The sequence below is a fragment of the Aricia agestis genome, chromosome 16 (assembly GCF_905147365.1).
Source record: "Aricia agestis chromosome 16, ilAriAges1.1, whole genome shotgun sequence".
Taxonomy (NCBI): domain Eukaryota; kingdom Metazoa; phylum Arthropoda; class Insecta; order Lepidoptera; family Lycaenidae; genus Aricia; species Aricia agestis.
The window spans coordinates 9,956,644-9,974,899 of record NC_056421.1 but is presented as its reverse complement, the minus strand read 5'-3'; the positions used below and the strand labels follow the sequence as shown (position 1 = coordinate 9,974,899).

At 35.8% G+C, this 18,256-nt stretch overlaps 1 protein-coding gene across 1 annotated transcript in view; it reads right to left on the bottom strand.

Moving 5' to 3' along the window:
• LOC121734642 (arylalkylamine N-acetyltransferase 1) overlaps positions 1-10,387 on the bottom strand; it is a 37,939-nt gene extending 27,552 nt beyond the window's left edge. The window contains exon 1 of the mRNA XM_042125231.1: positions 10,132-10,387. Within this exon, the coding sequence (XP_041981165.1) occupies positions 10,132-10,218 (87 nt within the window). The 5' untranslated portion in view covers positions 10,219-10,387. The remainder of the gene's footprint in view (positions 1-10,131) is intronic.
• Positions 10,388-18,256: the final 7,869 nt, after the last annotated feature.

Below are 18,256 nucleotides of genomic sequence, written 5' to 3'. Positions count from 1 at the left end.
CACTTGATGCATTCTAAGCATTGTCATATTGTTAAGAAGTGGAGAAGACTTTAAACTTCATAAATAAAACTTTATACTGTTTAGTATTTGTAGATAAATTAAGATATGTGCAGAACAATGAACTTATATAGGGGCAACCTAAAAAAGTGTTCAGCTGTAAAACAAGTTTAAAAATTCCCTATGGGGCTACAGCATTCCATACGCTACAAGCTCGACAAGGCTAAATGAACGTGGCGAGAAAAGGAACTAACGCTGCCATCATACAAAAACGTCATTTTGGACAGTTCTCCTTTACCAGCGGCGCCCCCTCCACGTTTATTTAAAGCCTTGGAGCACTTTACGCTTGCGCTACGCCACGTAAGCTTTGAATACAGTGTTTTGTCTTCTTCAATCCAATTAAAAATGTCACTTGTGTGACAGGAACAAAATACTGTATAACTTAATTCAAAGCTTAAACAACGTTTATTGCGCTACGCTAGCAGCAATTTCTTTAAACATGACACAAGATTATTTTTAGGGCATAATTGTATTTAATTACTAGGATTTGATGTTTCTTGACGAGTTTGCGGTAACTACTATCTATTTGAAGGTCACAACCATGACCCTAAGTACCTATATCAAATAAAGGGCTGTTTTGGCATTCTTAAAGGTTAGCTTGGCATTAACGCGAATATACAACATTTATAGTTATGTAATGAAAACTGGCCCCGACAGATGTTTAATTGTCGATCGAGTTTTTTCGAAAAAGTAAAATTTTTGGGAAAGCCCCGTTTCAGAATTCAGTATTTTATATTGTAGAATATCTGACTCGGCCTTCGTACTGTTTTGCCATATTATATATAAACGTTTTTTTCTGGTATGATAAATAATGTTTGCCTTACATTCAAATCGATCCAGTCGGTTCGGAGCCGTTTGGTAGCAAACACCACAATACGTGAATTATTCAATGTTGCTTGTTAAATTACATACAGTGCCGAATTTATATTTTTTATGAGTGTAGGCCACTTCATTTCCGCCGCTCCATGTACGAAATCACTGCTGCCCTTAGGCCGCGGCCTATACGCCTTATTTATAAATACAGGCCATTTAGCCAAGACTTTTTCGTTATAGCTTCGTTATAGAATCGCCAATCAAAAGGTATGGAATTGACATAAGCGTTCGTTAATATGACGTTGACGTTCGACTCTCCTTATGTCATTTCCATACATTTCGATCGGAGATACCATAAAGAAGCGAAAAGAAAAGATCTCGACTCACCCCCTGATTAAATACAAATCGATATCTACAAGTTCGAGCAAAAACCATGTATCTGTAGCAATAATTAATATCAACAGTTGATAGCTCAGAATAGTTAATGACTAGTATTAGCTCGTTTTATCTAACCGACTGACGTAAGAGGTAATAACTCTATTTAGTTAAATAACTAGGCAACAAATCATTGCAATATGGTTATGTCTCCTAGTAATTATATTAACCTTTTTGCCCTTAAGGTCAATGTAGATTCAGTACCGGATATATCCGGTACTGAATCTACATTGGCCCTGTACTAACTGCTAGCTATAGCTAGCAGTTAGTACAGGGCCCGTAGCAAATTCCCTCCTCTCTTCCGAACCCCCCAAGTTTACTTTAGATTTTAAAGTTGATGTACCCAACAGAAACTAATTTTTTCAATTTTTATTTCCAGACTTATTTTCACACAAATTGTTCTTAGTGAAAAAGCTGTTTCTAAAAGGCTTAAAATATTTTGATGCTACGAAGTACGAGTACGTAGCGGTCAGACATAATATGCCATGGTCTAGACTCTAAACACAGTTTTTTACTAAAGCTGTCTCTTTTCAAATGTGCCAAAATGAATGCGACAGATGTTTGAAAATAATGAATATTTGAACACTGGGTCTTGAAGCGCGAGACTCGTTATAGCACGAACTACATAATAATATTATTGTGGAAAAGTGCGCTACCCCGGCTAGTGAGCACTTTGCCACACTCACTAATCACTATATTATAATATTAATATGAACCTAAGATATTTGCGAAGCAACCCTTTAAAAATATGTGCTTTAGTTCTTGTAATTACGATTTTTTTATTACCAATAAAAAATATAATATTGTTATTATCTGAAATGGTCGCACTTAACGTAATTTTAATAATAAAATATATCTATATATTAATACGTGAGCCAAAAATTTTGTATCCCTTTTGACGAAAAATGGGGAAACGTAGGTGAATGAAATTTTGCACAGTTATAGTTTATATGGTGAAGGAGTGCATCGAGCTAATATTATTTTGAAATTATGCTTTTATCATACATTTTTATAACAAATAAAACATTACACACACTACAACACACATACCAGGAAAAATGACAGTTTTTTGAGTGACAAGCCTATACATACGAATTATACTCTTTTATTTATGGTTGAAGTCTGTTGACAACAAGGTGACAAATTGAAAATGGATTATAGTTTTTTTTTATTGAATCTGAGATACTATTAGACAATGCTTACACGGTCAGTCTGAGATCAGCTGAGTCCCAGAGACAAGAGTTGAAAAAAATATGATAAAGTCAATATTTTTTTACAAAAAGGTAGTAGTCCTAATGTCGCTGAAACTAAGGTCGAATTTCGACCATTGGGCGATCTCTAGTTTACTTAAATACATAAGTAATAAGTATATTTAGTAACCGCTGGTACCATAACTTATAAATTCACGGAACAATTTTGCACTACTTACAAGCCATTTGGATTGATGGACGGCCGCTTAGAGGAAGGAAATCGCCAGCTTTCGAGACTTTGCTAATGAGGTTACAATAAATCATTTTTTTCGGAAGTACAAGACAATACATAGACAATAATTTCATATTAAATGCAATAATTACGATCTTGTTTATAATAAATTTTTATAGATCAGGAAGTTATAACCAGTGCCGATTTAATTTTTTGCAATAGCTGGTGCTTGCGAGGTTAAATTGTGCGACGTTCACGCCATTTTGAAAACGGTAACCAATTCCTTTTTCAAAATTATTATTCCAAGTTTAAAAAACTTTTGACTTTTTTCCTCCCGTTCTAAGTGACCGAAAGAATTACAGTCAGCCTTTATTTTTGTAAAATGTAAGTACCTACTTTATCTATTTTGCTCGAATAAATAACTATTTATCCAAAGGGCCGTGTCCTTCGAAGCTGAATTTAAATCAGTGATTGTCTGTTCCTTTGTACCCATTGTTAGTTGTTTCTTGAAATATTTACACAAGTAGGTACAACTGGTTTCAAGATTTAAAGTGGACAGGCATTCAGTTGAACAATTTTATTGACCTTATGTTGCTAAAGTAAGTTAAAGTAACAATTGTTATTTATTTACCATCAAATTGTGTTATCGGTAAATTGTTAACATTTATTACCTAGCTGACGATATTCACATACGTTTTTTCAGAAGGGAAAGGTCTAACTAATCTAATATTATAAACGTGTTTTTTTTTGTCTGGACCTGTTTATTTGTTAAGTACCTTATTACGTATTATTACCAATTAAGTATTTATTTACCAATTTCTAAAAATGTGGCTGTTATATTATACATGGATACTGATTTAGTCATCGAGTTGCTGCTAAGGGTGCTTATAGACGTTGTTAGTTGCAACCCACAATCAAACAATTAATACCTACCTACTTACAATTATTATTGCTTGTAAACCACGTTTTAACAATAAAATATACAATAAACTTGCTATAATATTGAACTTAGCGCGTTTTAGTCAGGTGTTCAGTGTTCAGGTCATTTAGCCAAGACTTTTTTGTTATCGCTGCGTTATAGAATCGCCGATCAAAATGTATGGAATTGACATAAGGGAGCATACCCATACTACGTGACCCATTTAGGGGGGGGAGGGGGGTCTTCAAAATACTACGCTCGGTCACGAGAGGATGGGAGGGGGTCTAGAGTTTTGTCACGTAGTCAATTTCGCCGAGAGAAACGTCATACGATTTTTTTTTCTCGTCATTTAATACTTAACACTGGCATTTATTATGGTTATTTATAGCCAACAGCCATTAAAAAAACGGGCACTGTTGTCACTTATCAGGCATTTTGAAGTTTGGTGAAGCTTGGTGATCATATTTACTATATTTAGTGTTCAATTACAATTTAAACTACAGTCGTGACTAAAATAGTAGGTACTATCAAAGAAATTGATTCCTAAGTAGATGACAGACCAACGTCATGTAACATGTAGTCGGATCATGTCACTTCAATGTTAATTGTAATCTGTCGGTTGGGTTTAACTTTAAAAGCGACCAAATTACTTAGATCCGCCATCTGCCTAGAAGTTAATTTCTCAGATTATTCTATTGTAATTTTAGACTATCACTAAAACAAAGTTTTTTCCCCCATGTCCCTTTGTTCCCTTTAATCTTTAAAACTTTGAAGTTATAAGAAGATTTTTGAAGTTTGAAGTAATCGTACCGCGGAAGCATTTCTGTAGCCTACATGGAAACGGGAACTACCGCACGCTACAAGCTGAAGTCCACGCGGACGGAGTCGCGGGCAATAGCTAGTAGATCTATATGGCCCTTTACAGCATATGATTTTAATAAATATATTTTCGAAGATATTACAAAGTAAAAAATCTTAAAAAGTAGGTCACGTAGTATGGGTATGCTCCCTAAGCGTTCGTTAATATGACGTTGACGTTCGACTAATCTTATGTTATTCTATATACATTTTATAATAATAATAATAATATAATATCTATGGACGCTTCACACCACGTTAGTCAGATTTTTCACATTCATGACCCAGGAACTTTGAAAACTTTTTGTTCCGTCGGCGGGATTCGAACCCGCTCGGCTTGAGCTACCAACGCGCTCACCACCGAGGTCGTCGAATTTTGATCAGCGATTCTATAAAGAAGCGATAAAGAAAATATCTTGGGTCACCCCCTGGCCATCAATTGTGAGGCGTCATCGTGGATCATCAATTAGTATAACCTAGAAACACAAAGGCTCCTGTTAAAGGGCCACTGTAGTTAGCACGATCAGTGATGATTTATCGACCAATTACAAATACTTTATTAGGTATAGAATCGATACAAATATCGATACAAAAGATGTGTTTACTAAGTCGTGACATGGCACATGACCCGCCAAAGTCTACGTACTTAGTTACTATAACTGCCGCAATCAGAGACATTAATTAATGATGAATACATTTTTTTAAATGAAGTAAGGGGGCAAACGAGCAAACGGGTCACCTGATGGAAAGCAGCTTCCGTCGCCCATGGACACTCGCAGCATCAGAAGAACTGCAGGTGCGTTGCCGGCCTTTTAAGAGGGAATAGGGTAATAGGGGAGGGTAGGGAACGGAAGAGAATAGGGGAGGGTAGGGAATTGGGCCTCCGGTAAACTCACTCGGCGAAACACAGCGCAAGCGCTGTTTCACGCCGGTTTTCTGTGAGAACGTGGTATTTCTCCGGTTGAGCCGACCCATTCATGCCGAAGCATGGCTCTCCCACGTATAATTTCTGTCAAAATAAATTTCAATTTATTTTGACAGATAATGTCAAAATCTTCATTTAATTACAGTTAAGTAATTATATTCGCCTCTGACTGTGTCAGTCAGTCTTTTATTTTGTCAAAGGATACTTAATCAATAAACACATAATATAGTGTTAGTGATTACTATTTAAACCACAAAATTCGCTGGAATTTCACGTCGTGAAATTTTAGCGAATTTTTTCCTGAAAAAAAAAAAACCATAAACGAGTATTGACGCCGCGCAGGGACGTTACGGTCAAACTGTATTATAATTTTGTGTATGCGAAAGTACGTCTATTCTTTGTTTTTTCACGAAACTTCTGAACCGATTTTAGTAGAATATAGAATGAGTCCCGGGAAAGGACAGTTTTTTTCCTATAAAATTATGCTGTTAGCGCGATATGCGAGGTTGCCACTACTTCCAATGATATTCTATGTTACTAACGTAACTAGATTGGAAGTTTACGGTAGCAACGCGTTGCCACTTCGAAGATGCCTGCAGGCATATCTCACATACATAATGACATAACGAATATATGACTTGACATTGTCTTTTGAACAAAAAAGTGGTTACGCATTTCTGAGAATCTTTTGTAAGACATTGCTTCTCTAGTATTTTAGAAACTCATTGACTACTTCTAACAACTTAATACTAATCTAACTAGTAACTACTAACATCTAATAGTTTCTTGTACTACTAACTATTTTACAACATTGTTATGTTTATGTCATTGACCTTATCGATTAAATTGGCTTGTACAAAGTCTAATAAAATATTAGAAATGTTAAACGATATAATAATCATTATGGCGATCCTCCTTAGACAAAGTATCTTTCGTTAAAAACGATGACAAAATTCGTCATCAAAATGTATGCGGTTTGACATAAGTCATCGCTAAATGACATTTCGCTTGCGCAGACTAATGTCAAATCCCATTTTGAAAACAAATTTCGTCATCGTTTTTAACGAAAAAGAAGTCCGTAAAATAGAAATAGAAAGGGTATGTACAAACTTTGCACATACCCTTTCTTTCTATTAATCTAAACGTCTATGGTCACTTACTGCAAAGTGACCATAGGGTCTAAACACATTAGGCTGAATTACGCCGGCGTAAATTCCGCCGCGTTTACGCCGCGTTTAAATTGCATACAAAATACGGGCCGAATACGAGGGGTGACACACTATTACGTCGCGTTTTGTATGCGTTTGACATTTGCGGCGGAAATTACGCCGGCGTAATTCAGCCTAGTGTTTTTAGACACGACGGTTTATCTTTGGATCAAAAAATACCCCCAGAAATATAACGTAAAACCTTTACCCTAAAAACTTTTAGGCTACGAATGCAACTCTTCTGTGGAAATTTTCTCAAAGGTACGGGTAATGACAATAGAGAATATTACGCAATGGATCGGAGCAGAGGGCGCTACTAGCAAATACAGTAATTATTATCCGACCAAATCAGACATGTTTCATACGTCATATCAGAATATTGACAGAAACGTTGTCAAACGTCGAATAAAACTTTTTATTTACTGTACTTATATATGCTGATGCTGCTTCTAGCGTGAAGACATTGCACTAATATGTCCTATTCTACGCGTTTGTAGGTCTATGTAAAAGCCATACAAGTTATGTGCAAAGGCCTTTCAATATTATGTTATCGAGCAATGACATGATTTACTTTCATAATAATTAGAAAATCTGTTCATCACACAGTATTCGTACATTTTACAGATTAGAAACTTTGAAATATTTTTTATAGGAGATACAAATAGTAAGACTTCTATGACACCGATTTTTAAAATATAAGGTTGAGTCATCTATGGGCTTTTCGCCCATATAGTTTGTATCAAGTTAAAATTTACATTAATCTCGTTTTAGTAGTATAATAATGGCCGCCTTGGCTGGTTTACAATATTCCAATCTAGCGCTGGATTAATGCTACTGGATAACTTAAACAGGCACTGGAATGCACTGGAAAGCACTGCATGCATTCCAGTGCCCGTTTACATTATTAATTATTCCACTAATTATCGCGCTACTAAATAAATAGCGCTGCATTGGATTACTGAATTGGTATAATATTAAAAATAATAGTGAATTAATTAAGGATCAATTATGATATGACTGTAATGATTTTAGAAACGTTTAAACAATGCACATTTTAGCAAGTTTAGTTTCCGTAAACGTGATTTAAATTGTTAGGGTCGAGGTTACATCACTTCCTATATTGTCCTACATGCGAGGTCCTTACTAGATTTTGCTTGCAAATTTTGTTCACGAAACTACCGTGCGGGAACCGTACGTTTTGTCGCAAAAAGATGCTGTGTTCTTAACCAATAATCAATGTATACTAATGCAAAAGTTCATCGAAATCGGTTAAACGGTTTATAGGCCTTATGACTTAACTAAAAGACATACCGTTCTTCGCAACTTTATTGTGCAGGAATTGCTACAGGGATTATATTATGTCTATGATTATAGACCGTACATTTTAATGTCTCTGAGCGTTATGTCAGTCGTTCATGTGCTTTTTTGTCTATTTCTACCTCTCTTCCATGTTTCCAAACTTATATTATAACTGCAAAAGTGTGTCTGGCCTGGACCGATTTTGCAAAAAATTGGCATGGAGATACTTTGAGTCCCGGGAAAGGACATAGGATATTGTTTATCCCAAGATAATGGTCGGTTCCCGCGCAATAAACGAATTTTGGGCGTCATCTATTTAACTTTATGTCTAAGTAGATAAATTCGATAAAAGGACGCGAAGCCTTAATCTACTTAGATAATATGCAAAAGCATCTTTGATAACGATTTCAATGGGAAAGTGTACACATAACACCGTTATCACTCGGCCTTGTATTGTTCATGTGAAGCGCGGAAATCATTATTATTTCACGTCAAATTATTATTTAACAACGTGACGTCAAAATACGTCTTGAATCTCGTCAGTTTGCGATACAGCGGATCTCAAAATATGGCCACTTTGGAGAATCATAATATTATGATTCATTTTTTTAAATCGCAAAGTGGTGACTTTGCGTGCAATTCATTTATTCAATTCATAATTATTAATTTAGTCTGACACTTTTGACAATTCACTTCCTGAAATGATTTGAGAGGAATTGTACTTTGTGACCTTTTTAGGTCTGAGATTTGTTATATATTACAAAAATTAGTTGTCAAATGAGTAAACCTGTCGCCTGATGAAAGCAACTACGGTCACCCATGGATACTCGCAACATCAAAAGAGAGGTGCGTTGCCGGGCTCTCTTCTTGAAGGCTTGCAGGTATTGGTCCGGAAATACTGGCGACAGTTCATTCCAGACTTTAACTGTTGAATGTAAGTTTTGCTGTAGATAAATGAACCATTCAAAATTGGAATCGGCTGTGGCGCGACTGGCAATATCTGTCAATTCAATATGTACCTTTATTTATTAAGTGTAAATAAAGTTTCATCGACGGATGGAATTTCTCATGGGAGGCGGAAAACGACAACATCGGTAAGCGCAGCGGGAAGAAAGTTGACGTTTTCCGCCCGAAGGTGAGAATAAGTAATTTTCTATAACGGTACAATAACTTTATCTATCGAAACACACTCACCCCTTAATCGACTGAAGTATAATACGAATAAGGGGGCATGGTACACAATTAAGTAGTAGTAGTAGGGGACGGGGGGTTAAAAAAAGTATCTCGCGCTATTTATGGAAGAGCCAAAAAAAATTTGGCGATTCATTGGTAGCCATAATAATTATAATATTCGATACCTATAATATTCGATATGATATTTAGCTTTGTTTTAAATATATAACCGGTTGATGCCTACAACTCTGTTTCGCCAAAATTCGTTTGTCGCAGAAGAATTACCGTACATTTTTTCGGGAAGAAAAGTATCCTAGATGTCTTTTCCCGGAACTCCTAGTATCTCCATGTCTAGAAAAATCTGTTTACCGGTTCGGGTTTGAAGATGTAACAGACTGACAGCAAAGAATTCTATTTAAATAAGAAGTCTTTGACTGACAGACGAAAGTGTTTTCGCATTTATGATTAGTTGGCATAGATTAGTTTTTGGTACGGATAAAAAATACTGGTCCTTATATTAATACTTAGGAAGATTCGGTAATACTTGTTTGAAAGCTGTTTGTTTTGAAAAACAATTACAGGGCTGAAGTAAGTTTGAACAAAAATATTGCAAATGTTATTAAAATTATAACTGGTTTATAAGTCAAAAATTTTAATAACCTGCTAGGTTAACAGATTATATTCAAAAACATACGTGCTTCATTTTCATTCAAATCAGAAAGTATGTAAGTTTCGTAGTAAGTTGCTGCAGCTGCTATTCATGAAAATTTCATAAAGCCTTTAAAAATGGAACAAAGAAAAACTGCATCAAAGAGAATATTTAAATAAATTTTGGAGGCCATCGGCAATTCCATTTCACTCGTGAAAAATAGAAAATCAACCCCTATTAATATTTTATTTTTCTGTAGATGGTTCTATAATAATGTTTATTGTATTTCACTTAAAATTTCCTAGCAAAAATAAATGAATTTGAATTTGAATTTAGCATCTCCTATCTCGTAAAGAAAATATTATGAACTTACAGTGTATTTATTGATTCTCGTGTTTTCATGCTTGAAGTGTGTTTTTTCTTTGATATCCAAAATATTTCTTGCACTAGTGAACGCCATTGCAACGAAATACGGTTATTGTAAAAAAAACAACTTCGAAAATCGAACTGTCACTTTTCGCGCGTTCTCCCGACGGGATCGCGACGAGACTTGAAATTGGAATGATTACGAGATCGCGCTTCGTTTATATAAAAGCTGTAACAACGCCGAGCCGCCCCTCGCGCGTTCCTTTCATATCCGTGTGCCAACTGCACCCACATATAGGTTACAACGCATGTGCATCTCACAATACATCTGACATGAGTTTTTCAGTTATACAGTTACCTTTGAACAAATTAATAACGTAATATTTGGATACAAGCGTAAACAAAGTAAATTAAAAGGTTGATCTACCGCCTACTTGACACCTTCTTGCGTCTATAGCTTAGGTCACGACTCGTAGGTCGTGGGTGCCATTCGATTTCCGACACCAATAATTTCCTTATCTGTACCAACCCTGGGGGTTGAGCGCACGAAGAAATAGCTTGAATTTTACTCGAAGAACTGTACTAGGTTTATTCCCAGTGTGGTAATTATGTGCATAGATTCAGTACCTATATTCGGTTGAGTTTTTAGTTATTTCATAGACCAATTTAATGTTATTTTTATATAATATCTAGTAATTATTATAACAGTTAGAAACTACATTTAAATGGAAGTACGTAAAAATAAATTTATTAGATAAGAATTAACAATAATACTGTCCAATAGCCATGTCCACACTATGCGCTTTCGTCTTCAATTTTCGTCATCGTCTTTTATTCAACTTTCATCATCATCATATTGGCGCATTCAATAATTGAATGCGTCAAATCAACGAACGCAGCGCCAACATTGTCATTTTTGATTTTTTTTTGGATACGGTCAAATAGCATGGGTCGCGGGCATGCCTCATGTTCGCTGTTGTCTGCGCTATAACGCATGCCTTTGACGAACTGAAAAAGGCACAGTGTGGACAAAGCTATTAGGTTATAGGGTTTAAACCTTAAATGTTTTCACGCTAGAGTGCAGCACCAGCATAGACAGTAAGTAAACACAAAGTTTTATTCGACAAATGACTACGTTTCTGTCAATATTCTGATATATTATGACGAACCTACAGTGCAACATGTCGAATTTTGGAAGGATTTACTGTATGGGCTAGTAGCGCCCTCTGCTCCAACCTTTGCGTAATATTTCCTATTCTAAATAATTCGAAATATTAGTCATCGACAATCTTTTATGTCACGAAGATCGGCTAATCTCAAGGTGCTGAGATACTAGTGCACTAGTCTAGATCGTGTTTGGAGTGCTAATCGATGGCTGATAAAACGCGTGACCCGATAATATAATGAACCATTTGACCTTAAGTTATTGTTCTAGCCTTAGTCAGGTCTAGTCTTTAGCCTAATTTGAGGTGAAGAAAAAAAACTCTTAGTCTATGGTCTCGCCTAAATTGAATTGAATTTTGCAAGGTGTTAAGTAGGTATATACCACCAAATACCAAATATTAATTTAATATTGTCTACTAACTAGAGAACTCCGTTGCGCTAAAATTCATTTATCGCGTGGGAATCGTAAATTTTTCCAAGATAAAAAGCATTCCTTTCCCGAGCCTCAAAGCATCGGAGGTTTTAAGAGGTAACAAACAGATAGATAGACAGAGACAGAGACTTTCACATTTACAATATTAATATTTGATTATTGTCGTTAGGGTTGCCAGGTCGCTAAGCCTAAAAGCCGGACAAAACAGGCGGCTTGGCTGGACATTCGTATAAAAAGCCGGAAACTTTAATTTCGCAGCATAGCAATTATACGTTCCTGTACAAATTTTCTGTTTTATTTAAACAATTTAACATCTGTTTGATTTTAAAATGGTACATCTCGTTAAGTTTTAAAAATTCCTGGGTCATTATATATATATATATATGTCGTAGGATGATTTGATAAATCCGTGTTTTCGCGAAATCCCTAGAATTTTCGCGAAAATTCGATTTATCAAATCATCCTACGATGTCGTAGGATGATTTGATAAATCGAATTTTCGCGAAAATTCTAGGGATTTCGCGAAAACACGGATTTATCAAATCATCCTACGACATATATATATATATATATATATATATATATATATATATATATATATATATATACAGTGTGTAACAAAAACTAGTGAAAAAAAATTTGGTCTTTCAGCGCTGCTTCTTTCACGGTGAACTCTCTACAAGGAACACGTACACACCCTAAAGTATTATCACTTATTTTTGTTACACCCTGTATATAATTGGGATCTCGGAATCGGCTCCAACGATTTTTCATGAAATTTAGTATACAGGGGGTTTCGGGGGCGATAAATCGATCTAGCTAGGAATCATTTTTAGAAAATGTCATTTTATTCGTGTTTTATTGAATACCGAGCGAAGCTCGGTCAAACAGCTAGTTAGATATTATATAACAATATTAATTACAATTATGTTGATGTCGTACGAAGGTCTCACTAAGGATAGCTACTATCAAAACTGGACTACTATCCTTAATATTTCAAGTATATAATATTCATCATATATCATTAAATAACTTATAAAATTGCACACTAAAATATCAAACATCGGAATAAATAATTGCAAACTTCCGAGTTCCGATTGTCATATTACTACTTTTTGTCAATTTTTATTATCATTTACAATCATGTCATTCATTTGTTTGTGTAACTTAATTACATAATATTATGTTTAAAGGCTCATAAAAATATGACATAGAGATTCCTTGTTTATGTTTGTAATTGTAGTTCGTAAAAATCTTTGCTTAATTTTATTTTGAAAATACTTAGCATTGATTTTAGGCATTAAGTACCTACCTGACAGGGCACACCTGAAAACATCAGACTTTTTTGTTATTTTTTTATTTTAGACTCAATATCTCCAAACAAATGTTAAGAATAATAATTATTATAAAAGCATAATCGATAAAAAATCTTTCCTATCTCCATTAAGCATTAACACATTATTAATGAACCTTAACTATGGGTTTCCCATGCGTTATTGGTAATTGTAACCACTGGAATCTTGTTCATCAACTGCAGTGGAATATTTTCGTGTTTCTAGGGATGCAAGTACTGAGTAAGTTACTTATTAAGGTTTTACCAACAGGCAGACAGGTTCATTGACGTCATTCAGTTTCTAGGTAGGCGGCCCTAGGGGGTGGCGTACAGGGCAATCGCCCGGGGCCTCGCAAAGTGTTTTTTTGGAAAACAAAGGGCCTCGCAAAGACCTGCCGCCCAGGGCCTCGCAAATACCTTCCGCCCTGGGCCTCGCAGTGGGTAAGGCCGCCACTGCAGCTAGAATTATTTGTAGTCTGAAATTAGAAACTGTAAAATATAAGCTTGGTCGAAAATTCTCTTTGCGTTGAAATTTCTCCTGTATGGTACTTTAGATTCCAAGGCAGCTTCTGCGTGGAATTTGAGATTACGTCGAATTATTATCTATTGGTTTATAACTTGTACAAAATGCTATAAATTGTGCGCAGACGCGTCTTGCACTGAGTTTAAATTGCATGTTCGTAAGTATGTTACTGTCAATGACGTAAACTTGAACTCCACAGCGTAGTATTCGTAACGTCACGTAAATTTCGTAGTATGAAGGTTTTATATGAACGTGGCGAGAAAAGGAACTAAACGCTTCTATTATACAAAAACGTCATTTTTGACATGTGTTTGACAGTTCTCCTTTACCAGCAGCGCTCCCGTCAATGTCACCCACGTTCATTTAAAGCCTTGTCGAGCTGTAACTGAGCTGTAAGTAAGTATACTAATTACATTAAAGCCGCACATAACTTGAAAATCGCTTGCCAAAATTTGAGGGCGGCGCGTGTGTACCCAGTAACCTATTGGTTATTTAACTATCGTTTATCCTGCGGGTACCGTACATTTTTCTGGGAATTGGGATAAAAAGTAGGTATCATTCTATGTCCTTTCCGGGACTCAAAGTATCTCCATACCCAGCAAAATCGGTTCAGCGGCTTTGACATAAAGAGGTAACAGACAGACAGACGGACAGACATACATACTTTCGCATTTATAATATGAGTAAGGAAGTAAGGACGATGAAAACCATAGAGGAAAATAATACACGGGGCAATGAAAACTTTTTTCTTCCATCTTCTGAAAGATGACACCGGAGTTTCTTATAATTATTAAAGCCTCTGCAAAATTACCTTACATGCCATCATAATAAACGAAAAAATATTTTAATCAGCCTAATAAATAATAATGAATCGTTGATAATGAAGCACGTAACATTTTCCCGAGTTTACCTGGTAGCGTTTTTTCCTAGCGTCTAGTTAAAAATAATTAGTTTTTTTACTGAATATTCAATTGCGAAGGCGTGAACAATTTAGTATTTAGTAATTACGAGTGTTCCGGTAAGTGCCAACGACTATATTATGCAAATTCTGGTTGTATTCGACGGCCGTCTAGTTTTTGACCTAGTGACAGCGGGTGGCGATTTCATGAGGATGCTACCGGCTACTGACTACCGGCAATGACTCATTGTCATGCTTATTACTCGAAGACGCTAATGAAGCAGGTAAGTTAGAGCCAGTCCACAGGGCGCGTTGCGTCAGCGTTGCGTCGACGCAGTGCTGCCGTTGCGTAGTTTTACATGATACAAATAACCAAGGCACACCAAGGTGTGCACACGGCGCGCTGCGTCGTCGCAACGCACACAATATGACGGACAGCAGCCTCCGAGGCTGCGGGAGGAAGCGGGAGGGGAGGGGGTGTTAACGTTAACTGTCACGCCATTTAAAAAAAATCCATTTCTATTTACTTCATTTAATGAGAGCATTTAAAATCATCACAAAAAATGATTTATGTTTACACTTGAAATATCGGCCCACACATTAGTGTTAGCGGCTTTTTATTTGCATCTCTGTTTTATTGTTTACGTTGTAAGAAATGTAAGTAACAAGGAGAGAAACAATATAAGGTGGTTTATATTTTTTGGCGCCCATTTGGCGCACGCAATGGCAGCGCTGCGTCAAACGGCAGCGCTGCGTCGACGCAACGCTGACGCAACGTGCCGTGCGTCTCTTACAATAAAAAAATTGGCGTTTTTTCCTGAAATGGACGCTTTAGGGCTGGGAAAATGATTTGAAATAAAAAACTGTGGATTTTATGTGTAGACAGATATAGCTAGATGATGAAGTAGTTAAGTTACAAGTTTTGTTCAAATGATAAGGGAAATATTGAGTTAATGTCCTTATGTTATAAAATGTTAGTTATCTGGTTCATCCACACACGTTTTTAATTATTGTGAATTGTGATCTTGCAACGTAGCGGTCAAGTCGCTCGTTCGCGTGGACGCATATAAATCGAGCCCAAATGGCACCTGCCTGCCTAGCATACGCCAACGAGATATCTCACTCTCGAGATAATTAAAAACTACTATCGTCTCATAATCTCGACATTATCTCGACAAAACTCTATAAAAATGTGTTATTTCGATGATAGATCTACGCGAGAAACAATGTTTGTCATGCTAGGGTCAATAGAGATGAAGAGACAAAACATCAAACATCTAGAAAACATAAATACATGTTTTAAAGAAAACCATCAGATTCAATTAAATTTTCATCATCCGAACGAATAGTTAATCAAAGTTATCGATTTAAGAGGAATGTTTTCAGTATGCAGTCTGAAAACACTGTTGTTAACTAGAGCGGAGTAAGGCGCCTCGTGTACAAAAACCACCCCTTTTATCCCTTCCCACCCCTTTTCACCCCCTTTTTCACCCCCATCCACTTTATCATCCTCATACCCCCAAGTGTACAGTTACGTAAACATTTGCTCATATACTTCAGTATCGTTTTACTTAATCTGTTTTTGTTTATTCTGTAAATACGTTATTCCCTCGATCGTGGAAAAACCAGACACAATAGCTTATCTATTGTTATCGCGGTCGCATGTGGATTGTGGCCGCTTGGGAGTTGACGCATAATAATTATATATTGTGAAAGTAACATCGCTGAAAGAGCATAATAATTTACTGCGAACACCGTCTTTCTCATAAAGTTAATATACCTAGCGGAATAGAGCAACAATCTCGAGCTGTCAAACGAAACCGAAATTGGTTTCATCTGTGTGTAAAAATATGTGTACGTATACACTTACACAAGCACGATTGAACATGATTTCTATGAGATTAAATTGTCTACGTGCGGCACGTGCCGACTGGACGTCAAAAAATGAGCGCTGCTGTCATGTATCACACGTCTCTTTTTACCACGCAGTGTTACTGATAGTGACATCTCTCTTGCTCAGGCCTTTGTTTCTCTATTCCGCTAGGTCTGTATACTATAACTTTATGGTCTTTCTAGAGTCATTACAAAAGAAATAGGGGCAGCTCAAAGCCAACTTCAAATAAAATATGCCGGTCTTCCCCAAGTTGACCTTACCTGAATTCTAGTATTTTTTTAAATTCAATATTTATGCAGATTCGTCCTTTGTTCGTTCGAGCCCGTTTAAAATAGTGTTCTCGTGAAAATACAATAAATCAAATTCAAATGTGTTTTAATAGGTGAAAGTCGGAGCAGAGGGCGCTGCTAGCGGAAACAGTAAATAATCTGAATAAAATTGACAGAAACGTTGTCGAACGCCGAACAAAACTTTTTACTGTTCGTCTGTCATGCTGGTGCTGCCCCTAGCGTGAAAACATTGCAACTTAATAATACAGTATGTTTGTGCAAACACCGTTATACTTGAAACCATCAAATGAGACCGTCAAAATTAATGATCTAATTTGATGGTTTCAAGGATAACGGTGTTTACACAAACAAACACACTGTATATCCTTTTGGTCAAAACTCCGAAAGTCATTAAAACAAAACTAAGTAATCGTAAAACCTTGTATAGAACTTGTACTGCAGTTAAAATGACAAAAATATTAACTCAGGTATTCGGAAGTGTTTACAAGAAGTAGATTAATGTCATGTTGTCGTCTTGTGCAGTTTCTGATGTTTTGATTATTGTCTAATTTTAAAAACGCGCAATAACAAAGAGTTTGAAATTGGTTTCTTAGGGTTCCGTATCCAAAGGGTAAAAACGGAACCCTATAATTACTAAGACTTCGTTGTTTGTCCGTCTGTCTGTACTCTGTCTGTCTCCAGGCTGTAACTCAAGAACGGTAATAGCTTGAGAGTTGAAATTTTCATTTCATTCATTCAATTCAGATTATGTATATGTGTTGCCACTATAACAACAATTACTTAAAACAAAATACTGAAATAAAATATTTAAGGGGGGCTCCCATAGAACAAACGTGATTTTTTTGGCTTTTTTTGCTCTTAGATATCAACAATGGCAACAGGTGGGTACTTGTTTTTTTCTCAAAGTCCTTACTTATGATATGTGTGCTTTAATATTTGATAAATAATAATTTTACAATAAAAAAAATAATAAGGGGGGCTCCTATACAAAAAACACAATTTTTGGCCTGATTTTAAATGATAAGTGATAACTGATGACTATAAGGGTTAATTCTAAATTTGTATGGATTTGACAGATTTCAATTGCGTCAGACGTCTTGCGAATCTGTCAAATCCATACTAATTTAGAAATGCATCTACGCGTTGCGTTGCGGTCTGAATCAACCCTAATGGTACGGAACCCTGCGCGCGAGTCCGACTCGCATTTGGCCGATTATTTTTAAACTTAAGTAGATTTTCTTTTGAGTATCCTCTATCCAAGCACATGATATTAGTAATTACTTACTTACATTTTATTTTTCAATACCCTACTTATATTATGTTAATTTTAAATCTTTTTTTTTAGCAAATTAATTAATTTTTTTTTTTTAATAAAATTAGCTCATTCTAGCCAATGTCATTCGTTCTCAGTTCTCACCATCATATTGAATAAAAATTGAATAAACAATCGTACGAGGAAGTTTCTTATCGTTAAATAGAATAATTAAAAATAGTTTAATAATGATAAACTGATAAAAATCGCCTAATCAAAAAATAATGAGCAGTTTAACGATTGTTTAACTTGCAAATTATTATAGTATCCTTAAACAAACGATAT